Genomic DNA, 24,460 nt, shown 5'->3' with positions numbered 1-24,460 from the left:
AATGTGAGAGAGTGCCCGGGCAGCGGTGTTCTCGGGCTCGAACAGAAGAAAGGACAAGGTGACCAAAGGGTGGAACGGAATCGGGGAAGCAAGCCTGTGCCTCGAGAGAAAGAACCAAGCAAATCCTCGGTCTCGCCTGCTCTCGGGGCGCTCGAACCCATGGGGCGAATTCGCTATCACTAACTTGAACCGAGCCCTAGGAGAATGCGAATGGGCAATTGGAGCGGAAATAAAAGGCAGACCCCACGATTGGTCTTGGGTTTTGATGAAGGGTGGTAGGCAAGGACCTCGCAAGGTGTTCGGCGCACACACACGGGCACTCACACACCGCACGCACACAGGCGGAAGGCAAGCAGGTGGGTTGGACGAAATGGGTGAGTGGAACACCACGAAATGGAAGGGAGCATGGAAGGGGCCGTCAATCGGGGGGAAGCGCGGAAGGTGTGGGTGCGCCCCCCTCCTTTTGGTGGCGGGAGCCAGTCAAATTGGTCGGCCGGGGTGGGCCATGCTGCGCAGGCGGGAAAGGTTCAATCTCAGGAAGAGCCGGGGTGGACTCTGAGTGGCCCATCTCGCCCTCCCCTGGCCTTCTGGCTGCCTTCTCGAAAACCCGTCGAACACGCTACTGCAAAGGCCAAAACCTCGAGCTCGGTCGCCCGTGCCCAGGCCGTGCCCGTCCCCGCAGCAGAGGTTGCAGAGGCGCAGAGGCAGGAGTTGCCCGTACAGGGAACTTACCTATTGCGGGCAACGACCGCCAACACAGTGCCGGATGCCCAGCACACCAATAAAACCCTTCGCTATCACCTTTGCTGCACCACACACAAGAACTGCAACCGCGCTGCACGCACCACTCCTCCAGCCGCTCGGGCCCTCTTGTGTTCAAAGACTGCTTTTCACTGCGGAGACGAACAACATCAAAACGACCAAGGCGATCCTCGGACAAAGATAGCAGAGTGGGGCGAATCTTACTCGGGAGAAAAGCAACTCGGACGAAATTGGGCCCCGTGGCAGGGATGTGGAGAAGAGCACCGGGGCCCCATACCAACCCATCCCGACCACGAAGTCAGGAAGTGGATGAGATGGTTTCGACTTTAGACACACAGGATTTGTCCGTCGGCCGCTCTCTCGGTCTCCAGCAACGGCCAGAGATGTGCCAGTTCGCCTAGCCGTTGTGCCGTTGTCGTTTGCTGGTTAGGATAGTTAGGTAGTGAACATTCGGCGAATCCGAGCGAATGTGTAAAAAACGCACGAAGACTAAAAATATCAAGACCCCAACGATTCTTCCTTGCAGCAGATCGGTAGTGTTGACATTGATAAAAAAAAATAAAAAAAATAAAAAGAGAAACCAACAAGTCGTCGCGGGGATGGGGGATCGTGGAGGACACGGGCCCCTGGTAACTCGTGAACAAGAGCGCCCTGTCGGCGTTTCGCGGTTCGCAGGGCCGGCATGAGCGCCAAACGATCAAACCGAACGAACCACGACGAACCACACAAACCACAGAAGGATCATCGTAGTCGCCCAACGCCCGGCTGAAAACGCTGGGAGCCGTGCCTGTGCGCCCGGAGCACGAGTTCGAAACGCAGATCGATACCAGCAGCAGTCGGGCTACCAGCCCCCGGGCCGTCCGGGTCACCTCCGACGTGTCAATGGAGCTTTGTCGTTCCACGTTTCAATCATTGACAACGGGACGTACATATACATAAGGCACAGTGAGGGCCCTCCCGCTGGCCATCCGACGGGCAGCCCTAGCCTTATCTTGGGACCAAAGCGCGAGCAATTGAGGTAATCCATGGCAATGGCGGACCGGGCATCGCTACATACCCGGAGAAGGCCGCGGCGGGCATCGGCCGGCGATGTTCTCTGGAAAATGGAACAAAGGGCCGGCCCAGGAAGTTGAGACGGGCTCATCCTTCCGTGGCTTGGCCACCCCACACACCCGGGCTTGGGCCTTCTTGAAGCAGGCAAATCAGGCGAAGAGGATTCGGTACTTGCGCCAAGGGCCCCACGAATGGCGCAAACGTGCACCGAGTCGCCCAGCCGTTGCCGCGAGGGAAACCCCTGCGTCAAGTCGGTCCTTCCAGCCCAGGCCAGGCTGCCCAGGCTGCCCAGGCTGCCCGGGCGAACCCAAAATTCCCCACAAACCGCTCGCATCCAGCAACCCGGCCATGCATGTTGTTGTTTCCCGAGGAAGCACTGTGGCACTTCAGCAATTTGGGGCAGTGACGACAGACATGGGCGAGCCCAGAACAATCAAAAGTCCAAAACTCGAAAACTCGATGCCGATCATAGAAACGTTGCTCCAGAACCACCTACGAAGTACCGCGAGGCACTTCGCATGTTATGTTGCGCCCTCAATGTGCTTTTAGCCGTGCCGCTTCCTCCCACTGCGGCGTCCTGTGCCCTTCCCGCACTCACCAATGACGTTGCCATGTGCCACCCCAAGATCACAAGCTTCAGCTCGGTGGCAAGCGGCTCAAATAAGGCCCAATCTGCATCGGGCCTATCATGGGGCGTCTTCTCGACTGATCACAGGGGCACAGTTCGACATGCGATGCGGCGGGTGAAGTCGATTGGCCTCACTCGGCACTGATCTGCCTGACAAATCAACAGACGATACACAGTACATGCGGTCTGCCGTGTATGGAGGAGTGTCGTCAATAGTAAGGCCGGCCTTTTTAGTCCCGGCAGCCGACGCCATCGCCGGCGAGCCCGGAGCCTTGGGTCGAACTGGACGACTGAATTACCTAACCAACATCATCCCGCCGCCCCCAAGGTTGACTCGCAGGACCAATCCTCCGAGACATACCATACATGTGTATCGGTTACGCGCGCCATCCCGTGCTGCCTGCTGCTTGTCTTCTCTGCGACATCTGAGTCACTTTCCGTGTTGTGTCTCTCCACCCAGCAGCAGCAAACATGTTGATCAAGCCGTTTCAACAACCGACCTACGTAGCACATACCGAGACACCGCAACCGCTGCAACCGCCGCAATGTTTATCGTGTCATATCGACCTAGAGCCGCCCAAGAAAAGGAGACATGCACAAAAAGAGTCTATAAATAACCCAATCCCATCGCCCCAACCGTTTCAGCCCTGTTGATCCGGCTCTGGTGGCCGATGGTGATGCAGCGTAGTATGGACACAGTAGACATGCACAACCGCTAACCGCCGCAACTGAGCATCACCAGTCCCAGGCCCTTGTTTTACTTGTAAGCGATGCACGCACGGGAGATCTCAAAACCCGAAACACGACTAATTCGGTACTCAGCCTCCTGTCACACGGCTGGGGAAATCCCTGGTCACAAACCGACTGACGTTTCTGGTCTCGTGGATCAATTATGCGATGCTTAACTCTGACAAGAAAACGCATCTATCCAGGGTAGGGAGGGAGAAACTAAAACAGGGCAAAGAACATGGTGGGGAGGGGAGAACACCATAATGCGCTGGGTCACGAAACACAAACTGTGGACACAACTCTGATGTATGGGTCAAGTAAGTATCATGTCTCGGTCAAGAGACTGGACAGACGGCCCTCATAGCATAACTCGCAAGAGATAAGACTCCAAGAGGTGACCCAGTCTCCATACTCTCAGTCCCCAACCCGTTAGCATACAAACCAGCAACATTAACCTTCACTCTTGACTAACCATGAACCATTCCACGTCACGCCAACCTCCCAGCTAGAGGGGAAAAAAAAGAAGTCTACAATCAATTACTTTTTGTACTCCATGCTCGCCGCCTTCTCTGTAACCCCCTTCGCAATGAGCCCCTCGCCGCATAATCCACTGAACCCCATCTATCTACATCACCATTCCCCATTCCCCATCCCAGTCATCGCTCATCACACCACCCCTTGTATCCACCTCCCCCCCCCCTCACCTAAACTAACCGGCACGGTAGTGCATGTATGCAAACCCCCTCCTCCATAAACCCCTCCCAAATCAAGCCCCAGAAAGTGTGTCATCGTTGCCCCCCCCAACTTCATAACCTCGCTCTGACTGAGCTCAGGAGGTACTTATCCCACCCCCCTTGTACCACAGGGAGAAGAAAACAAAGCAATGCAGCAGAGTACGCAGGTGGGTAGGTAGGCAGGGTAGGCGATGAGATAGATCGGTAGTGGGTAGCGGGTAGCGGGTAGACGGATGAATGGGTGATAGGCCCAAGGAGAAGGAATACCAGCCAGCATAATAAATAGCCCACCAGAAGAACCAATCCCTTATTGCGCCTCTCCCTCCCTCTCGAACCCCCGCGCACGGCAAGGCAACAAGCCTCACTCTCTAGACGCTCGCCAAGCTAACGACAGAAGTTAAGAGCGCTTCACACATGGACCAGCGGGAAAAGGTTGGGAAAGAGAAAGGGAGGAAAGAAAGCAAAATTAACAAAACCCTAAACGCCACATGACCAGCCACGACACCACCCACCGCTCTTCGCTTCCAAGCCCGCCCCCTTCAAAGCGTAACCCTCTCACCTGAAGGCCATCCATGACAACCCTCCCGGCCAGCCGCTGGCTCCACAGGCACCATCCCGCCACCACCGCACCACTAAGCCGACGGTTTCTCCGCGGCGGCGGCGGCGGGGCGCGCATCCGCATCCGCATCCGCATCAGCCGCGGGCCCCTCCGCGTCCTCGACATGGATCTCAGCCACCCTATCACTGGCCCGGTCATCCTCGACGGGGCTCTCGGCGACGGGCGGGACGGTGTGGATCTGCTGCTTGACCCACGACTGGGCGGCCAGCTTGATGATGAAGTCCTGGTCGTCGGCCGACGGCGGCGGCGGGAGGCGGTAGTCGTCGTGGTCGCCCATGTACGTCGGCTCCGGCGGCTCGACGTAGTCGGCGCCGGGCTCGCGCTGGTCTAGGAGGTGCTCCATGCCGGGCGCGTCGTCAAAGACGTCCGTCATCTCCCTCATCTCGCCGTTGACCGACGAGCCGTCGTTCTGCGCGACGTCGCTGGCGATGTCGTTGTCGTCGTCGTCGTCGTCGTCGCCGCCGCCGCCGGCTTCGGAGCCGGCTTTGCTTGTCTCGATGAGGTTGTCGAAGGTCCAGTTGCTGGAGCCGATGGCCGACGTCGAGCCGGTTTTGCTGGTCTCGATGAGGTTGTCGAAGGTCCAGTTGCTGGGGCCGATGACCGACGTCATGCCGGCCATGCCGGGGGTGTCGAAGTCGTCCGAGAGGCCGATGCCTTCGTCTTCGCCGTCACCCTCGATGCTATTGTGCAGGGTGTCCTGGTTGCTCCACGTCGTGCTCATGTCGGCGTCGTCGTCGCCGACACGGTGCGACGGCCGCTCTGACCCGGCGCGCCTGCTGTCATCCCAACCACGGCTACCCCGAGGGTGAGCTAGACCTGCTCCGACTGAAGCGCTCGGCGATCCACGCTGGGAAGAGCCTTGGCCGAGACGCTGGCCTTCCCCCGACTCTGACATGCCGTCATCGGGGCTCTCTTGGTTGAAGCGGTCGAGAACTTCTTGGAACCTGGGGCCGCCCAGGGGGGCAGCCGAGCGGCGGCGGTAAAACAGAAGGTACGCGGCCGATGTCACCATCCGAGCCGTGTCTCTCTGCTTGGTAACGGAGGCGTCTGTGTGCGAATGTTAGCAGGCGTGAACATGGTGCATAATTTATAATTTTGCAGGGTAACTCACCATTGTACTCGTACCACTCGCCGTCGACGAAGTTCTTCGCAAATGCTGTGTAGTGGCCACCGCCCAGGCCGCCCCAGTGGTCGTCCACGGCGATCAAGTCGTAGATCTCCTCCTTGCCACCCTCCTTATCGATGACGCGCTTTGTCAAGTCGAGCGCTTCAACCGGGAAGTCAACAAGAATGTCTAGCTTGTCACGCCTCCAACCGCTCGAACTAAAGCGCTTCAGATGGACGACTAGGATATCCGGCGTTTTCCAGAGATCGAACTTCTTGCTGGCGCGGCGGTGTTCTTTGCAGCGAGGACAGTACCAGGTATCTTGCTCTGACAAGATCTCTTCCTTCTCGAACTCGTCGAGGCAATCATCCAGGGCGATGCCGTGCTTCTTACGCAGCTGCCTTGCCTTTTGCTTAGCCTGCAGAGTCGGGTCCTCCAATGTTGGCGCCTTGAGGTACGTCTTCATGTTTTGCGCGTCGTTGAGCGATAAGCCACCGAAGACACGGTCAAAGGCAGCCTCGCTCCATTCAACCATGATGCCCTCGCCCAAGCCAATCAGGGCACCACTCGGGAGGGGCTCCTCGGCTTCGATCGGGGACTGCGTTGTCGGCTGCCGGATACGGGCACCACGTTGCTGCTTGTCGAAGTGTTTCTTTCCCTTCTTACCGTAAGTCTTTTGCCTCCCCCCCTTCTTCTTGCCGCGACCGCTTACTTGGTTGGGTCGCGCTGGCAGCTGCTAAAATTATGCTTTGTCAGTCCAACACAACTTGATTTCTTTTTTCCACATGGCGACGTTCACGAACCTTGCGCTTGGAGGAGTCTGAAGTGTCGTCGCTGGACTCCTCAGCCATCCGAGTGACGACGGAAGTGGATGGTTTTCCCGACCTCTCACTTCCACTGTCGTCGGAGCCATCGAGCGGCTCGGGACTGCGCATCTCAACGTCCGAGGCGGCCACCTTGGGTTGCCTGGAGCTCAATGGAGGCAGGAGGCCATCGTCCGTAGTCGAATTCCAGCCAGTTGGTACGGGTGTTTCTGACTCGGCGAAGTAGCTCAAGCCAAACAGGTTTTGTAGCTCCGGCTCCAGGAACTCCAGAGGGTTGACCCACTTGGGCCGCCTGTGGTTGAGTTGTCGCAGTAGCTGCGGCGATCTTGTTGAAAAGTTAGTGACTGGCATTCTTAAACCAAGATTTGATGTAGAGCTTACCCTTCGGTTGTCGCGGTAGCAGAGGCGTTCCGTGTATCGGAAGCCTCACGCATGGTAACATCGACCATATCATCCTCGCCCTCAACCGACTTGGCAACGATCTTAGAATCGCCCGCGGAGTCTACGTCTGATGCTGTGTTGTTAACCATTTCCGAGTCGGTGGCCTCGGCGGCGTCCGGATCCTCGGGAGGTGACGAGAGCTGGGACCACGTGGTATAGGTGGCAACCTTCTCGAGAATCTTCCGGCGGATAGCCTCCATGTCGCGAGCTTCGTCGGGCGTTAAGATGATGAAGTGCGGCGGAGGAGAAATATCTGCATTCTTGCGCCCGAAACGCCTTTTAACGGAAGGTTCTGATGGCTCAATCCGATGGAGGACTGGGACGAGCATGCGCTCCAACCTCGGATCATCGATCGGAGACGACTCGTCCGGCTCTTGTGACGGTGACCTCTGTCGTTCCTTCTTGGCCTGCTTCTTCTTGGCCCCGGAGGTGTTGGTGGGGGCTGCTTCAATCTCGTGCACAACGACGACGTCGCTAGCCTGGATCTCGTCAGAAACCGCAGAGCCGTCATCGTAAAGCTTGTAGAACTTTGAGTGGAACTCTTCGCCCGCAAACAGGCGCTCCGTAGGGACACCGATCCGCGTGGATATGTACTGCTTCATCGCTCTGATGCTGCTGTTCTTGTTGAGGTCCACTACCATATCGACAGGTGTGTCATTGAGAGGGTAGAACTTTATAGTGTGGGACCAGACGTTGGCCACCGGGAGCGGGAGGGTAAGGTTGTTGAAAGGATCGAAGGTGATGCTGACTTTATCACAGACGGGACACACCAAGGTGGACTTGTACATGCCGGTGAATAGATCGGCAATGACAGAGTCGTCCCTCTTTTTGGTGATATCCCAAACTTTTGCGGCCATCTCGCGGACCGCGGCCGGGTTGTTGACCATCTCGTCAGTAGAATCGGGCTTCTCGATATACGGCTTCTTCTTTATACGGTTCAAGTCTTCTTGGAGACCGTCGAGGAGGAAGCCAAGAAACTCTTGCGAGTCCTGTTGCCCATACCCAGAGAAAGCGGGTGCATACCTCCCGATTATGCTCTTGAAGTGCCTAGGAGAAATGGAGCCCGGTGCCGGATCTTTGTAGACCTCCTCTAGCAAGCGGCCATAGGCAGCGGCGACCTCGCCATTGTGCGAGAGGGGATTATCCGGATTGATTTCCTTGTGCGCTTCGTGCGTCAGGAAGTATTTTGTGAGCTCTTCGACACTCCTCACACACTGCAAAGCCGAGTTCATGTAGCAGGTGTTGCCTAGGTTTTGCAGACCGACACATCCCAGAGTACGCCCTGATTTCTGTTGGGCCCGACCTCTAGTCAACGCCCCCTGAGGTGCAGGGCTGCTGCGCCCGCTCGCACTACCGCGCACCGCCATGAGGCCGTTTGAGCTGCCCCTAGTTGCCAGCGCCTTGTCCTTGATGGCGCTGCCCCTGTAGGTGGAGACGTGGGCATCGCGGTCGATCTGCTCGTCTAGAACAAGAGTCTGGTCAACGGCTAAGCCTACTAATGCCAGACTCTTCCTGCCGTTGTAGTTGGCGTTGGTAGTAGTATCCTCGGCATCCACCAGGCCACGATCAACGTCCTTCTCAAGCTTTAGAAATGTGTCCACATCGACAAGCATTTCTGGCCAGGCCCCCGGGATTGAGGGGAAGCCAGTAAGAATTCCGGCATCACGGCCAGGCGAGTCTGGCGGGGTCTTGATTCCTGACGGCTCCGAGCTGGGATCTGTGGCCGGGATGGTCTGCAGTATCCTCCATACGCGCACTTTCTTGTCGGTCGCCACGCCGGCAAGCTGCTTGGTCTGCTTCAAGAAGTTGTGGTAACCAAACGAAGTACTCTGAACTATGACAGGAGGCGCAGGCTTCTTGAGCTTGATTTCCTGTTCGATCGGAATAGGGCTATTCGCGGACCATAAACGGTGGATAGTAAACACCGGAGGATGGAACTCGAATTGAATGGTCGGCATGCTCACGGCATCAGGGGCTGTGTTGTGGGCTAGGCGGATGATGGGTGATTGCCCCGGGACCAAACCGTACCATGACAGGAGGAGGTCCCACGCGTCTTTCGGAAAGAGCTCGAAATTCTCGGTGCCCATGCCCGGCTTCAGCTTGACGCAGAGCTCGCCGGCAGAATCCGTGAAGATGGCTTGGATAATGTCCGAGTTGTCGACGGGTCCGAGTGACGCATCGGAAGATTCCTTGCTTGCGTGCTTCGTGTCTGAGCCGAAGGCCTGGGCCCTACCGAGCCATTGGCGAGATACAAGGTATGCCTCATCGCCCTCCTTTACGGGTGTCTCGGCGAAAGCGCTGACGAGGGTCTCCATCGTTTTGATTTGTTGCTCGACCGGGGGGATGTCTATTCTCGGAGTTAGCACAAAAGCATAGAGCGTTTGTTGACGACGGGCCGGCATTACCAGTCCGCAGAGGCAGCTCCGGCCTGGTGCAGGTCGCGGGCTCCTGGGATTCCCCGATCCCGTTCGGGGCCTGCCCTTCGCTCGACCCCTCTGCTGTTTCCGTCGCTTGGGAATCCGGAACTGTGCTCATGTCCACATCCTCCCTCGCCTCCACGGCATCCTGTTCTGGTTCCATGCTGGATGCCCGGCGCTTGAGGGGGGAGGATGAGCGTTGGGGAAATTCGGCGGCGCCCCCCATCAGAGCTCGGCGAACGGATTGGTGGACCGGTGAGTGGTCTCTTCCTGTCCCGTAATCCGGCGGCTGCGAGGTCGAGCCGGGGTCAACGAGGTCGGGGTTCCGGTCGAAATCGATCGACAAGTCGGCCGAGGCAGCACAGGGGGAGCTCGCAGCCGAGGACGGGGAGTCGGCGAAGGAGGCGCCCTGGCTTTGTAGGCGGGGTGGGACACCCGAGGCGGGAAGCGAGTCACCACGCAGGTAAGTGGGCGTGCTCAAGTCAGACGTGGAGGGGGCCGAAAAGGAAAAGTTGAAATCGGTATCGTCTTCGGTGGAGGGCAGCACCAAGTCCTCGAACTTGTTGTGCTCCCTGTTCGACTGTCGAGTAATCCTCCGTTTCTTTTGGGAAGACGTGGTGAAGGCGAGCTGCCTGCGCAGCTCGAGGGATGCCTGGTCGCTAAACGCGGGGGTAAAGGTGCACGTAAGGCGGTAATGGTGGAAAAGGAGGAAACTAAGTCGGAAGAAGAGGTGGCCAGGTGCTGCTGCTGGTCACGGTGTTGGGAGTGGATAGGCGCAGTCGCAGGCGGGCTGACGGCAACGGTAACGGAACGGCAACAACGGAGGGCGTAGTTAATGGGGCGAGTGGCCGGTGCATCGGCGACCCAGGACCAACAAGGCGATCCAGAGTTAGAGACGAGCGGCAAAGCGAGGCGTCGGTGTGCCCAGGCGCATCTCCCTGCGATTCTGGTGACAATTTTATTTAAACTCTCCAAGAGACTTGTGAATGAATGTGACACTCGACTCTCGAAAAGCAAGCCTGTGCAACGTGAACATGCGGTAACTTGAAGCAGCTGTTGCACAGTTTTAACTCGAGGCTGGTCCTTTTTTTGACTTTGGTGAGGGAAAGCAAAGTCCAGACTGTGTTAACATCCACACTTTCACACGGTCCATATTTTGGCACTCGGGTCATCGGGTTTGCTGGTGGGGACAAAGTTTGACTGCGCTGAAAGCGTCTCTATTCCGTACACAGTAATGACCTAATGGAACTTGTTGCCTCGTCCCGTCCTTGACCAAAGAGTACACAGTAAAGATCACAAACAAACTTCTGAAAAGATGAATCAACCCCGGATTAAGACAGACAAACTTGGCAGGTTACGCATAGAGAACTTGAGAATGAGGTTCTTTGCTCCCTCAAGTTTCCCATCTTCAACCCTGCCCCACCTTGGTAGACATGCAGGTATCTCCAACCACCTCGCACTGTGACCCGGGGGAAGACGGAGTGGCCACCAGTCGGTGTGTGCACATGTTTGGATGAGATGGGTGGCTGGCCTGGGTGGTGGAGAGCTCAGACTTTCAGGGTTCGAATTGCCCCACCACCCACGCTGCCCTGCACTGGTCCGCCCTGTCACAGCCGCGTGACGAGGCCACTCCAGCTGTTGCCTGTCCTTCAGTGCCTGCCCCCGGTTGTTCGCTTTGGAAAACAGACAGATATGTACTGTGTAGGTACTTGTAGTGTACATAAATTGAACGTTACACAGCACATGCTTTGTTTTGTGCCTTACCAGGGAGTCCTGACAAGAAGTTCTTCCAGAACAGAGCCCAACCGCAAGAATCAATTAATTAGTTCTTTCTCTTAGCTCCCTCCGAAATACCGAAATAACTGAATCTCTCTATCTCGTCTTCCCTTTTTCCCCTCTATGAGTTGACTTGCCCGCATGCGTTACCCATTTTCCCAATTCCTCTTCCCTCTCCCAAGATAGCCTTCCGATTCCCCAGCATGAATACCTAGGTAGAGGTACCTAGCCCAGACGCGGGCAAAAATCAAAGCTTTGCCCCATGATCCTCATATTCGCTGAGGTCCCTCAGAGGCTTGGCCCCGTTGCTAGCGGGGAGGCTCGCCCTGAAAGACCGCACATCGTCGATGAAGACCGGGGTCGTTCCGTTGGCCGAAGGCGGTTCCGCGTCCATGACGACATCGCTTCCGGGCCCATGCTCGGCGTGGATCTTCTTCCATGCCTCGGCGGCCACGTCAATTTTGCCTTCGGCCACCTTCAGATCGTGGAGCAGATAATCCCGGAGGCCTGTCACCTCCTTCTCCACGTCTTGATCGGCCGCACTCAGCCGGGCCTGGAGATCAGACGCGGCCTTGGCAGCACCCGTCGAATCAAGCTCCAGCGTCTTGATGAGTTCCGAGATTTCTTTGGTTGACACGTCGCTCTTGGCCTGGGCTTCGAGGTAAACAGCCAGCTTTGCCCTCGATGGCGAATTAGGGTGGATGTACTGGTTGAAGAACTCGATCATGTCCGCCTTGGTCAGCGGCTTGATGTGCTCCGCATCTTGGGGAGCTATATTAAAACAAGCGGTTAGTCTCGCGAGCATGGGCGTTTAAGGGGGGACGAAGGGGACGTGGTCTATGGCTTACCATTATCAAAGGCATAGAACTCGGAGTGGATGTGGGTCCAGTGCCTGTTGCTTTCTTGTTCCATGTACTTGAGTCTCTCCAAACGTTTGTCGATGATGCTGCGCTTGTTGCTCTCGAACTCGGCGTCGCTCATTTCTTCCAGCGTCGTGGCCACCGTCTTCAGAAACTCTTCAATTCTAGTTTCCAAGTACGGGGCAGTCTTCTCGCTCTGAATGACAAAGTAGAAGCCGTACTGCGTGATGCTGGTCCAGGTGCCTGAGTAGACAATGTAGCCAAGTTGTTCCTTGGTACGAAGCTGGTTGAAGCACGGTTCGTGGACAATCTGATCCAGCAGCAACACCTTGGCTCGGACGTTGTAATCACCCCTATACCCCGCATGGAGGAAGTATTGGATACAGTGGTTGACATTCGCAGGGTCCTTAAGTTTCTTCTTCCAGATGTAGTTGGATCCGGGGGGGAGCATCAACCCACGGCGAATTTTCCACTGCGCTTGTGGGAGGACCCGAGGTTTCAGCGTCGTCTCGACCATGTCTGTCAGCCTGAGGGCATCTTCCTTATAGATGTTGCCGTGAACAAGCATCTCCATGTGCATCTGCGCCAGTAGCTCCTTTTGGAACACCCGGAGAGCATCGGGTGTGATATGAGGCAGCTCAGCCTCGAGCTCTTCGACTACATAGCCCTGGTCGATAGTTAACCAGGACATGTAATCGCCGATCTGGGTCCACGGCGCGGCGAGTTCCCAGTTGCGGTATCCTCTGCTGATGCGTTCCTTGATGATGGCAAACCGGTCATCGCGGATCTCGAGATCGCGCGTGGTGATGAGCACATGCTGCAAGAGGACTGCCAGTTTGTCGTTGTAACCGGAGATCTCAATGTACAAGCCCCGCGAGTCGAGGGTCACGGTGTACTCCAAGCCAGCCAGCTCGGCGTCGTACGAGTACTCTTCGAGCGCGTCTTTGATGAGGTCAGTAAAGAGACGTGACTTCACCCGGCCGGCCGCCGAGCCGGTAGCCACCGGGCTTCTGCAGCTAATGATGAGTGTCGCTTTCGGGACCCAAAATGTGTCGTCCTTCTTGAACCAGGTCCGGACCTGCGAGTCGTTCCGGACGATGCGCGGTGCCAATGCGGGTTCCTTGACGGCCTTCTTCTCAACCTCTAACTTGGTCGGCACGAACTCGTTTGCGTGCGGGAGTCGGAGCTTAGCCGTTCGGTTCTGAGGCCCACTGGCCGCCGCCTTCTTGATCTCGTCCCTAAGCTCAGCCGGGATAGGCTGGCACGTGTATTCGGTCCCGTACCATTTTTCCTTGTTCTCCCATGTTCCAGGGAAGTCGCGTGAAACAATCGTCATGCGGAAGTTGTCCGGGCGCAGGCAGTCAAGGCCTTCCTTGATCACACTGGGGTCGAACTTGCGCAGCAGGCTGTACCCGCTCAGCAGGTACTCCCTCGGCAGCGGCTTTTGCATGAATGAGCTGAGCTTGCTCGTGAAGCGGTATGACTGTGTCTTCTCCTTGAACCGAAAGTTCACCTCGGATAGGCCCTTCTGTTCGTCGAATATCCACTCCTGGGGCTCGGTCTCGCGTAGAAGAGCAATGTATTCAAAAACGACCTTCACCACCTCCTTGTAGTTCTTGAGTCCCTGTTATGGGGTTAGTAAACAATGTGTGGCACATCTCCGAAAGGTTGGGTTTTACACACCTCTTCTGTTAACGTAATCTGGCATTCAAAGACTTCCGGGGTGCCGGGGCTAACGGGCCAGGCTCCAGCATATAAGCCGTTCGCCCAGCCTTTCGACTTGATGTACGACATGATGCTCCCGGGGCCCTCATGGCCGATCAGATGGCTGATATACCGGCTGGGCTGGGAGTCATAGAGGTGGTCCTGCTCAATGAAAGGGAACGTAAGGGTAAGGTCCCGCGTGTCCATCACAGGCTTTGCAAAGATCTGGGTTCCTAGCTGCTCCTTAGTGAACGGCACCTCTTGCTCCCACTTGTTGGGCGCAAGGTTCTTGTTTTTGACCGAGGAGAAGTGTTCGATGACCCAAGTCTGCAAAACATCCAAGGGCTCCCGGCCAAGAACAACAAGCTTCATCCGGTTGGCCGAGTAGTGCTTCTCATAGAACTCGATGAACTTGTCGCGGACGTTGATACCTTCGGCCTCGGGGGCAGTCTTTAGGGTTTCGAGATTGCCGGTAGAGAAATGGCAAAACGGATGCTTGGGGTTTGACAACGACTTCTTAAGTTGATGCAGACGCCACTGGTCGCTCTGCAGGTTCTTCTTGTTCTCCGAGTCCACGGCCCTGAGCTCGCGGTCCAGGGTGCTCTCGAGGAACAGCGGTTCGATGAAGAATTGGGCGAAGCGGTCCAAAGCACCCAGTAGTGGCGAGGGGTTCGTTGCCGACGGTTCCTCTCCATTGCTGGGTTTGGCAGAAACCTCAAAGTGGTAGTTTGTGGATGTCGCTGCCGTATAGGCGTTGGTCAACCCGGAATGGGCTGATATGTACTGATGGTACGCATTTTCCACCGGGTATTTCTTGTTGCCCATGAAGAGGAGCTCCACGCCAGAGTCAGCATCGGAATCAACCCAATCTCTTCAAGAAAGGTGTACTTACATGCTCGACGGCATGAGCCATGCCCGGCATCTCATCCTCGTCGCTGAAGCTCCCGACATTGACATCCATGCCAGCGCTGGCCTTGTCTGTCTTGGGATCATGGACTATGAGGGCTTCGAGCTGGTTTGGGAGGCAGATGACCCGGTAAGACCGGTCATCTAGAGACGGCTTCTCCAGGCGGTCTGTGACGAGCACAACATCACGGGGGACCGGGGGGTCTGCCGAAGACTGCGGAACGGGGGGTGGGGGGGCCATGACTGAGTTGCCGGCGTCGACTTGGGGGAGAATTAGGTAGTTGGTGGTGTTTGGAAGAGAGTGCAGTTTCGGTCCGGGTAAGTAAAAGAAAGCGGTCTGAATGACCCGTCGGCGGCGAGGGACAACTCAGAAAGCAACAGCAAGTCCTTTCAAGGGCACAGTACCAGTAATAAAGGCACAGGCAATGTTGGTGGGGTTGGGGGCAAGTGGCCGAGACCAGGTTGGGCGAAGAAACGGCGATGACGGCGCAGCAGCGGCAGTAACAGCCAGTAACGATGGTCGTGTCTGTGCGACGGTGTGGGGAAACGATGCAGCGCTAGGAGGCGAGAAGTGAGGGTCAGTTACCGACGAGTTGGATTCGAGGAAAGCCGGCTGGGTCGAGTCGCACCCGGTGGGACGGGGAGCTAACTACTAGTGGTGGTGGCTTGTCCGCCCTAGTAATGGGTCCTCGTGGTCGAATTTGTTCCACCCAAGCGAGGCAAGGTAAGAAGGAGTGAGGATTTTTGGTAGCGACCGCGTGACGGCGCAGACGGGGGTGACAGTAGGCCAAGAGCTCTGTGCTGTGTAAGGAAAGACTCCAATGCGCTCATAGGTACTTCGTAGGGCGGGCTCCAGCTGGGGCATTGGAAAGCCGATGCCAGGAATCCCCGGCAAGCAGGGCTCTTTATATGCGCAGGCTGACGCAGATTCTTGAGTACCTGGATGGCCAGCTGGAGACACGGGAGGAAAGCAACGATAGGCCACCGTCATTTTGCGTACGTGCGTCTGTTACTCGGGGACCCGCAGAGGCAACGAGCCGCTCAGCGCGTCGATTTCAACAATTGGAGTATCAATAATGCGCGGGTGTTAGAATGAAGCTAGAAAGCATTGAAGCTGTGGATTATCAGCGCGCCAATATCGACAGGGGGGTGGGAGCGGGTGAAGGAGCCGGGGTCGGAATGGATCTGTAAGCCTGGGAAATCCCGAGTGACATCGATCAAGCGGACAATAACTTACCGGGTACTCAATGCGCCTCAGGCAATGCGTTCATGTGCTCTACGTCCAGTGTACTCGGGAGTACCTGTACGTACGTAACGAGGTCCAAGAGACTTCAACCGTGGCATCAATCTGATCTCGAGCTTCCGACGTCCATGTTTAGCAAGTCACCGGTGGATCCATCATATCAGAGACCGGAACCACAACAGCCAATCTGGGGCCAACACACAAAGAACTTCGACTGGCACATTGAAGTGTGGCAATGTGAGGAGAGCGCGTGGTTGCCCGGAAGACTGCCGAGAAGCACACAAACCAACAGGCTACAGAATTAGTACGAAAGCAAAGTGCGAGAGGCAGGCGCAATGAAGAGGAAGGAGCCCAGGTGGTAGGTACCCGCATACACGCCATGTCGGTCATCACCCATCAGGCCCACGGCTCAGCGCTAAGGAAAACAAATCGACAGAAGAGAGATGAAAGGGCGAAGGACGGCGCTTGCGTTCATCGCCCACCGATTACTCGATGCTGCTCTTACTTACTGCGCAGGATCACAATACGACAACCTCCACAGCTGTGCCTGTAATTGAGGCTTAGGCGGCCAGAAAAGCGGCCGGCTGGCGGCTCCACGGTTCCAGATTTTCAATACCCGTTAGGTACCAGATGGAAGGTGCAATACATGCCTATTTTAGCCCAGAGCAGAAAGCCTGTCGTCCTCAGGCAAGTTAGGCCGCAGGATGCTGCATGTGCTGCATGCAAGGCCGCTTTTCAGGCCGCTTTTCAGGCCGCTGGTTTCATTTGACATGCAGCACCGTTAGCGGACCTGAGGCCAGGCAGGTACCTTACTTACTGTATGTACATTCAGGAAGGCGCATTGTCACACACACAACTTTTGCTACTCACCCACAACTCCGAAGCAAAGCAGATAAATCTCCCCGCGAAGACCAAAACTCAACCTAGGTGCTCTTGCCGGCTTCCGGGTTCTGACGTTACAAGCAAGACTCGTCGTTCTTCCATCAACGCCCCCCGCCACCTGCTGTCTTACGTCGTCCAGTCCCGAAACGGCATACTTTACCCCCAAGCACCAGGAAGCCATCATCTGTCTGGATCGAAAACGGCTCGTGATCTTGATTGAACGTGTGTCGTGATTCAAAGGCGGCAAAGGTCACCTATTGGCCCGTTCAGCTAGCCCGACTGGTGGAAATTCTGTCAGAGGGTATGCAGCAACGTCTCATCCCAAGTGCACGTCGACCTGAGCAGGTGGGTGGACACTGGGTATAGTTAGTCCCCGAGTCAACGTCCCCTTCCGGTGTTCCAGATTGAGGGGTTTGACGACAGTTGCGTGCAGGACCGGGCACACCATCCGGACCGGCTCTGTGTCCCGTCATCGAATTTGCGGATCACATCGTGATCACGGTTGGCACTTGGCAGCGATATGGTTCTCTTCAGCACAATCACGACAATCTTTCCGTCGACCGGGAAAATGATTGCTTCTGGACTGTGCCGCAAGTGGGTACATGCCTACATATCGTTACACCCGACATCGACCGCGGCACTCGCCCGGCCGCCACTCCACCCCCAACTCCCGCAAAATATCCCCCCTGGATCGACAACGCCGTCAAGGCCTGCCAGCCGCGGAGGCGCTTGCCGTGCCTGATTCACCGGTTCATAAAGCGTCTATGGAGGATTGTCTTATCTCCTCCGCCGCTATACACCATCCCCACGGCCTGGTCGGGTACAGACGTCCCCCCCTGCTCCAGCCGGGTTGTCTCACCGGATCAAAGGAACTACCGGGCACCGAATGAGAGGTGAAACAGGAGGGGCAACCCGGGCATCCTGCATCGGCGCAACAGGGGCACAGCCAAACGCCATGATCTGGCGGGTGCTGGAATTTGACGTTGACGTTTGCTGGGAGAGCAAAACACATGATATTGCGACTCATGCGACCGTTCTGGTGTCCACGGTGCGGCTAACTCGCAACCAGCCGCGATGCGACAGTGATGGGCGAGCCGAACCAAATATGGCTCAAAGCCGGGTCGCACCCGGATGATGTCCCTTCTCTCCCGCCCTTCCATCGGCTTCTCGGTGAACCTTGGCTTTGGGGCACGGACGACGGGCCAGGGGTAAGAGAGGGTTCAACCCGCAGCAGACCTTGTTCGGGAACCTGCGGCCTGGCCGTCGACGTCGGTTTATGCACGTCGATGTCTGTGGAGACCCGATCCAAACCTGCGATCGCCAGGAAAGCAACCCACACACACAGCACCCTGCCCGCGACACCGAAACTGCGGAAATGCCAGCCTCACGGCCTAACTTGATGGGCGGGCCTGGCCCTGCCTGAAATGGCACCGGGAGCCGAGAGCATTGCGCGCACGCGCCTAGGCGTGGCTGCTGGCGTCCGCCAGACCCGGATGCACAGGAGATCATCCTGATGCCGAAGGTCCGTCGGTCATGGCCGAGGTGCAGAGCCAAGGGGCGATCCGGCCCGATGTCGAATTATCCCCCCCCGCGATATGCAACGAGTAGTCTGGGGAAAGGGATGATTCTGCGAATCTCCCGGCCCCGGTATTCTTCCACTCCCAAGATAACGACACGGCCGTGGCGTTGAGGCAAGCCGAAAGCGTCAACCAAGACGTCCCAAAGGGGCGAAGCTCGGTCCCGCGGACCACCATGTTGGAATTCCCATACAACCCCAGCCCGGTTCAACAGACTTTACCCGGGATGTCAGAACACGGCACGGCCGGCTGGCCCGCTCTCGATGGCGGAGCGGAGAGCCCCAGCCAGCGTCGCCCGTGTGGTTCAACACCCGGAGGCGGCGGCAAAAGGGGCAACCTGCATGCAGCCGTTTCTGCCTGGGGTTCTGGTATAAAATTCAAACATTTCCTCCCCTTCCTTGTCTTAACCACCCCCACCCCACCCCTTTCCAACCATAACGGCGTAGCCCATGGGTTTCGCAGGCCCCGAAACGAGCTGGCTCCGCTTATTGACAGAGACACCAGGGCTACCTCCTGTCCATATTCAGGCTCGCCGAAAGGAACCGGGCCTCGAAGCTTCGGAACCAAGGGCCTGCCTGTGGCGGTTCCTTCAGCCGTGCTCATGCATGGTTCGTCACACATCCTCCTGTCCTCGTCCGGCCTACCGGCATGGATAGGCGTGTGCCGCCCGCAAGGGACGGGATCGGCTCTCGTTGCGGTTCCGTGGTTGTCTAGAACCTGGGCCGAAGACTTGGTTCGGGGGCGGGAGTTTGTGATTATGGTGGTTGCCACTTCGAAAACATGCAGGTCTGATGGTGAAAAATCTCGCATTCGTCGGCGGAGCAGTTATCTCGAAACGCCGCGGTCTCTTGTCACTAAACCGGGTATTGTGGAAGCTGCCGCTTGTAATGGCAACACTAGGCTATATCCGGAGCCACTTGACGATGCCGTTGTACCCTAGCAAACATCCAAATACGAGACAGGCCTCGGTCAGGAAGCACACCGCTTGGGGAAATGGATGGAAATCAGGCACGGGGATGATCAGCGGGGTTGGGGGGCCGGCACTCGGGAGATACCTAGCGAAAGCCAAGTTCGAGTCAATGACGAGCATGCCAGCAGCGTTCTGCCCTCAGCGCTTCTTGTTCGGGCAATCGGCAACCTTGTGACCAAGTTTCCCACACCCGTGGCAAGACATGGCGGTAGAGGGCCGCTGGAACGCCTGCGCGCCTGCGGACGAGATGGAGGTCATTTGGTTCAACTTGATCTCCTTCTTCCGTCTCTTTCCGGCAAGCTGCTGCGCCTTCCTGCGCTCCTCTTCTCGTCTGCCCGATACGCTAGATCTCGCGCGCCTGCGCTCTGCGTCGCCGACGGTACTCGTCCGGCCGCGGCTAGGCTCTGCGCGTGCTTGCGAGGGCTTGTCGTCATCATCGGAAACCTCTCCCGAGTCCGAACCGGAATCAGAGTCACTGTTACCACTTTCATCGTTTTCCTTCTTGGCCGCCTGTAAACCTTGTCAGCATAACCCGGAGACGGAATCCCCACTAGAACTCAACCTGCCTTTGACTTCTTCATGTTGAACCTCTGAACCTGCGGCTGGGTCGGCGCGCTGCCCAGATCGAACGGGTCATCGTCCTTGCCCGACGTTCCCGCGTAGTCAATCTGCGCAAACCCGACTTCGACCACGTTCAGCAGCGGCCGGGATGTCCTCGGCGGCAGGCTCGCGGCGCCCTCCAGCACCCAGTGCGAGTCGCCCAGCTCGGCCGCGCGCTTCTCGATCGCCGCCCGGTTCCGCTTCTCCTCCTCGTCCACGGCCGCCTTTATCGCTTGCTGGTCGAAGAGCGGCGTCGCCGGCGAGCTGGCTGCCGATGGCGTGTGGGTTGTCTTGCGCCGCTTGGCTGAGCCGTCGTCGCTCCGCGGGGTCGCGGGCGAGCTGGCTTCGGGCGTGTCGGTCGATGCTGCTGCCGCCGCCGCTGCCGCGCCCCTTTGCATGAACTTCATCGTCATTAGACGGGAAGACATGGTCTTGGGCGTTGATTGTTTTGCCATGGCTGGCAATCCTGATCCTGGTGTCGGCGCCATGTTTGTCGCGTGCGTGGTAGGCAACAAATACGCGCGTAGTTGAAAGAAGAAGTTGCTGATTTCTAAATGTTGGGTTAGTAGGTCGCTGCGCAGAGATACACTCTGTTCCTTCCCAGCGCGTTGTCGTTCCCAACTTGGCGGCTCTCCCTTCGCAAAGTAAAATATCAAACACAAGCGACGAGAACCGTCAAAAAAAAGATAAGGAAAGAAGCGATGAGCGTTGCCAAGACGCCAAGACATTCCCGTCGCTGTCGCCAACCCGAAAATCAGCCGGCGCCGCCCGGAACTCCAAGCTTCCAGCACCGAAGCCAATTGAGTCCACTGCTAGGTGAGAAGCGAATCCCTCAATTGACGCTCACTCGGGCCCGTCCCGCAAACCAACCACCACCACCACACCCACCACCACCACCACCACCATACCCACCAAAATCCCACCACTCCCCCCACAACCACACACCAGGATGTACGTCTCGCGCCTGCGGGGCGTAGCAGCGGCCGCCGCCCGCGAGCTGCCCCGGCGACAGCAGCAGCACTCAGCGGCAGCGAAAGCAGCATTCGGCACCACAGCCCGGCGATTCCAGGAAACGCCCGCCCCACCGCCGACCTCGACGACCAGCACGACCGCCAACACCCAAACGGCGCCGCAGGTCACCGAGGGCCCCGTCCCGACTGCCGTCGCCCAGTCGCCCAACCGCGCCGACGTCTGGTCCCGCACCCAGCAGCCGCGCGCGGCGGCTATGACCGGGCCGCGGTTCGAGCAGACGGATTTTGAGTTGCAGGTGCGTTTTTCTTTGGCCTTTTTCTTTTTCATGAGAAGGGTTTGGGGTTTGGGGTTTGGAGTTTGGGGGGGGAGGGGTATTGGGGTGGTGATTGGGGTTGGGACTGGGAGGAGTGATTGAGACAGCGGGCTGACTTGTGGTGATATCAATCATACAGCCCCGGCCGTACGCCGCCATCGAGCTCATCCACCAGCAGCCGGTGCGGTGGACGCACGACCGCGTCGTGGCGTGTGACGGCGGCGGTGGGCCCGAGGGACACCCCCGGGTCTTTATCAACACGGACAAGCCTGAGATCACCCCGTGCGGGTACTGCGGGCTGCCTTTTGTAGGTTCTTCTTCTTCTCGAGTGCTACCTGTTTCTGGGTGGGTGGGAAGGCTTGCTAATGTGGTGGGAATTGTAGGCAAACGAACATCATAGGCACCACCTCGAGTCTCTGCCGGAGACGTCGTATCCGCTGTCGGGTTGAGAGGGCTGTGGCAAAAGGGCGGGATGGGAATGAGACTGGGCTTTGGGGACGTTGTACATATGTATCGGGGCCAATAGATGGGTATGTCCCTAATCCAGCTGGTATACGAAACAGTCGAGGAGTGTTGAGTGGGGTTGATGGGCGTATGCCAGATCACGCACGTGAATATCAAGATATTGATCCTGCCCCAGACGATACGGCCCGTTTTGAGGCGGCCGTGGGAGTCTTTGGTAAGGCTGTCGTCACCCGCCTTTTCTGTATGCCGCTCACTTCCCCTTCATAATTCGATGGAGGTACAACAAGCACAGTTCCATCCCCTCTTCCACCTCCAATTACCTACCTCCTACGCGTGCTAGCAACCGCCGCCTCATCGAACGTCATCACACTCCTGAAACACGGTGTGTGACGGACATCTTTCTCCCCCCTCGCTCAATCAATCACCCCAATAATAGTTCCATTGATGGGGCCAGGATGAAAATGACCTATCCTGTCCGTGAGCGTTTCTTCCTTAGAGAGATGAACATGGGCATCCCCGAACGTCGTGGGGTAATCCCAAGGCTTGGTAAAGTTCCTGTGAACCCGCGGGCCCCGTCAGTGAGCCCCAACAATAATAACAACATCCAGATTCCGGAGGGAGGCCGGGAGATGGGGACGGGAGACGGGGAGCACGTACTCGTCATCCCGGTAGCGGTGGGCCAGCTCGAGGGTGAAGTTGCCCGGGTGCCAGAAGCCCGGCACGGCGACCTTGAAGTAGGTTGCGTCGTCGTCGATCCAGCATGACCGGTAGCTGGCGACGGGGTCGCTGCCGTCCGGGTCGGCGTCGTGCTTGGTCACGCCGTCCCACGCCCACGACGTCTGGCAGCTCCCCGACGTCACACTGTTCTGTCGCACCGAGTTGGGGTCCGACCAGGCGACTGAGGGGGTCAGTCTCTCCTTGCTCTTTTCTCGTTGGGGTTATCCGGGCAGGTTGTGTTTTGGGGAGGGCGGGTGCTCTTCTCTCGCTCTTACATGTCAGATTGCAGGAGTAGTCAACCGTCGGGTTGAAGCGGGTGCAGAGGATGCGGAGGTTTGTGAGGCTGAATGGGGCAAAGTTGAACTGGGCTGTGTCCGTCATCATGGATCGGTCTGTGATCGGGTTGCTGATGTCGTAGAATACTCGTCTTGAGTAGGGGTAATAGGGGAATGAAACAACCGAGGAGAGGGCGACGGGAGAAACGGGGAGAATGGAGAGGAGGTAGGCGAGTGAACGCATGGTTGCAGTGTTATGGTCCAGGTTACGACTGGAAGGAGCTGGGAGGTTTGAAAGGTACGGAGGGGTTCTTGTTTGATGGTGGAGGGGGCGGAATGGGGATAGGAGGGAGGAGAGAAACAAGATGATACACTCCAGAGAACACACCGGCAGGGTGCTCTAAATGTCCCGGCCACGAGAGGGTAATTATAGAATCGCCCGGAAGCCCCTGTCGTCGTACTAACACACATGCTAGTTGAAACTGTCCACAGGTCTGGCTTTGGGCGCGAGGGTACAGAGTCTAAGCCGCAGATGCTTTTTTTTGGACTCTAGAGTGTCACCTTTCTGCCATCTGCTAGATTATGACAATGTTATCGAGGTGGGCTGAAGAAGCTCAATGGACAATCCTCCTCTTTCAGCATGGGACTCATAATATACCCAACTGTTATTCCATACGATGTGCTCTGTTGCTGTTACACAGTCTCACAGTTTTATCATCAGAACACCACCAGTCCTGGATTTGCCACGAGGCAATCGCTAGTGGGCTGATTTAGGCAAACCGTCCCCCCAGAAACCTGAAGGCCGACCTGTCCATTTACCTGGGTTCGTTAAGTTCGTGGACCAAGATTGCTCCCTTGTGTGGGAATATCATTTCGGTGAATTCGATAATATTGAGTGTCTTAGCCCAGCTATAATAAATGCGGATATGAGTAGTGGATTACAACCCAAGAAAACACGAAGGAGATATGCAGTTCCCAAGAGTAGATACCCTCAGCCATAGTTCGGATCCGAGGTGGAGAGATTTCGTCAGCTGTGATGTAAACGGGACCAAGCTATAATGAGATCAGACCCTATGGTGATGATGCCAAGGTATCACAAAGAGTACGTTGCGCAGTGGGCTTTCAAGTGCATGTAGTCGGCGACGGGACCGGCCCCGACTGAGGTTGGTATATAAGTTTCTCCTAGAGAAGAATGGGTCGCACCGACCGATTCCTAAATCAGTCTTGTACCTGCATTGGGCGTGATGTTATGGTTGGTTAGAGATGAGTGTCTTCAATCCGAGACATGATTAACTCGGGTCCGAGGTCCCGGCCATCCAATCCCTAGACGATGCGGAAGTGTATGTACATGCATACTTAAAGCTTGTAAGCCTCGGGTCCAGTTTGAATCTGGCGGAGTTGGCGGAACTGTCTGGGTCGGGACGGTTGCCTTCTCCTCCGAACCATGGCAAGAAATACAGCCAAACACTCAGCTGGCCCGCGGTCGGTCTCCGGGTCCCGGCTCCCAATTCCGGGCTGCAAGAATGCGGCCCCTTTCCGAGGGCTCGCCTCCCGCCGGCATTTGGATCCGGCCCCCAAACTTGCGAATCTGCTGGGTATGTACCACACACGTAGGTATGTATGTACTATGTAGTGTAGGTGGAATCCAGGAACAAGGAACGGAACGATGTGCTTGCTGGGTGTGCAGGAGGGTCCTGTGTCACCGTTGTAATTTCAGAAGCCGAAAAGCGGACGCATCTTCAAGGGGTTTGAGCTCGCTGAGACATGTCAACGGCTCAACGGTCAACCCAACATGCACGATAAATTGAATTTGGCCTAACTAATGCCGAAAACGGGTTTTGTGCTCTCCGACGATAAGGGTGTTGAATCGGTAATCTAATCAGCTCTC

At 56.9% G+C, this 24,460-nt stretch overlaps 7 protein-coding genes across 7 annotated transcripts; 2 read left to right on the top strand and 5 right to left on the bottom strand.

Moving 5' to 3' along the window:
* Positions 1 to 768: 768 nt before the first annotated feature.
* On the bottom strand, positions 769 to 1,961 carry B0H64DRAFT_396080 (uncharacterized protein). The gene is made up of 3 exons (XM_062803813.1): positions 1,692 to 1,961; positions 1,247 to 1,631; positions 769 to 1,184 (listed from the first exon to the last, which is right to left on the bottom strand). The coding sequence occupies exons 1-3, from the start codon at positions 1,728 to 1,730 to the stop codon at positions 877 to 879; spliced, it is 732 nt and encodes a 243-aa protein (XP_062659244.1). The 5' UTR covers positions 1,731 to 1,961; the 3' UTR covers positions 769 to 876.
* Positions 1,962 to 4,360: 2,399 nt separating this feature from the next.
* On the bottom strand, positions 4,361 to 9,663 carry B0H64DRAFT_152897 (uncharacterized protein). The gene is made up of 5 exons (XM_062798468.1): positions 9,301 to 9,663; positions 6,836 to 9,242; positions 6,434 to 6,779; positions 5,637 to 6,363; positions 4,361 to 5,572 (listed from the first exon to the last, which is right to left on the bottom strand). Exons 1-5 carry the CDS (start codon positions 9,536 to 9,538, stop codon positions 4,539 to 4,541), a joined length of 4,752 nt encoding a protein of 1,583 aa, XP_062659243.1. The 5' UTR covers positions 9,539 to 9,663; the 3' UTR covers positions 4,361 to 4,538.
* Positions 9,664 to 11,243: 1,580 nt separating this feature from the next.
* On the bottom strand, positions 11,244 to 15,004 carry B0H64DRAFT_152778 (Metalloenzyme, LuxS/M16 peptidase-like protein). The gene is made up of 4 exons (XM_062798465.1): positions 14,545 to 15,004; positions 13,632 to 14,486; positions 11,937 to 13,572; positions 11,244 to 11,859 (listed from the first exon to the last, which is right to left on the bottom strand). Exons 1-4 carry the CDS (start codon positions 14,797 to 14,799, stop codon positions 11,336 to 11,338), a joined length of 3,270 nt encoding a protein of 1,089 aa, XP_062659242.1. The 5' UTR covers positions 14,800 to 15,004; the 3' UTR covers positions 11,244 to 11,335.
* Positions 15,005 to 18,314: 3,310 nt separating this feature from the next.
* On the top strand, positions 18,315 to 19,316 carry B0H64DRAFT_152803 (uncharacterized protein). The gene has a single exon (XM_062798466.1). The coding sequence runs from the start codon at positions 18,436 to 18,438 to the stop codon at positions 19,198 to 19,200; it is 765 nt and encodes a 254-aa protein (XP_062659241.1). The 5' UTR covers positions 18,315 to 18,435; the 3' UTR covers positions 19,201 to 19,316.
* B0H64DRAFT_152771 (uncharacterized protein) lies at positions 19,172 to 20,502 on the bottom strand. The gene is made up of 2 exons (XM_062798464.1): positions 19,797 to 20,502; positions 19,172 to 19,740 (listed from the first exon to the last, which is right to left on the bottom strand). Exons 1-2 carry the CDS (start codon positions 20,316 to 20,318, stop codon positions 19,369 to 19,371), a joined length of 894 nt encoding a protein of 297 aa, XP_062659240.1. The 5' UTR covers positions 20,319 to 20,502; the 3' UTR covers positions 19,172 to 19,368.
* Positions 20,503 to 20,779: 277 nt separating this feature from the next.
* Positions 20,780 to 21,564, top strand: B0H64DRAFT_442093 (uncharacterized protein; the record flags this gene model as incomplete). Its single annotated transcript, XM_062806616.1, has 3 exons — positions 20,780 to 21,097; positions 21,255 to 21,422; positions 21,499 to 21,564. The coding sequence occupies 3 exons, from the start codon at positions 20,780 to 20,782 to the stop codon at positions 21,562 to 21,564; spliced, it is 552 nt and encodes a 183-aa protein (XP_062659239.1).
* A 473-nt stretch (positions 21,565 to 22,037) lies between these two features.
* B0H64DRAFT_152767 (uncharacterized protein) lies at positions 22,038 to 22,985 on the bottom strand. The gene is made up of 2 exons (XM_062798463.1): positions 22,573 to 22,985; positions 22,038 to 22,478 (listed from the first exon to the last, which is right to left on the bottom strand). The coding sequence occupies exons 1-2, from the start codon at positions 22,814 to 22,816 to the stop codon at positions 22,156 to 22,158; spliced, it is 567 nt and encodes a 188-aa protein (XP_062659238.1). The 5' UTR covers positions 22,817 to 22,985; the 3' UTR covers positions 22,038 to 22,155.
* Between the last annotated feature and the right edge of the window lie 1,475 nt (positions 22,986 to 24,460).

The sequence above is a fragment of the Chaetomium fimeti genome (assembly GCF_033439085.1).
Source record: "Chaetomium fimeti strain CBS 168.71 chromosome Unknown B0H64scaffold_4, whole genome shotgun sequence".
Lineage (NCBI taxonomy): Eukaryota > Fungi > Ascomycota > Sordariomycetes > Sordariales > Chaetomiaceae > Chaetomium > Chaetomium fimeti.
The sequence above is the reverse complement of the archived record's forward strand: the minus strand, read 5'-3'. Positions and strand labels throughout refer to the sequence as shown.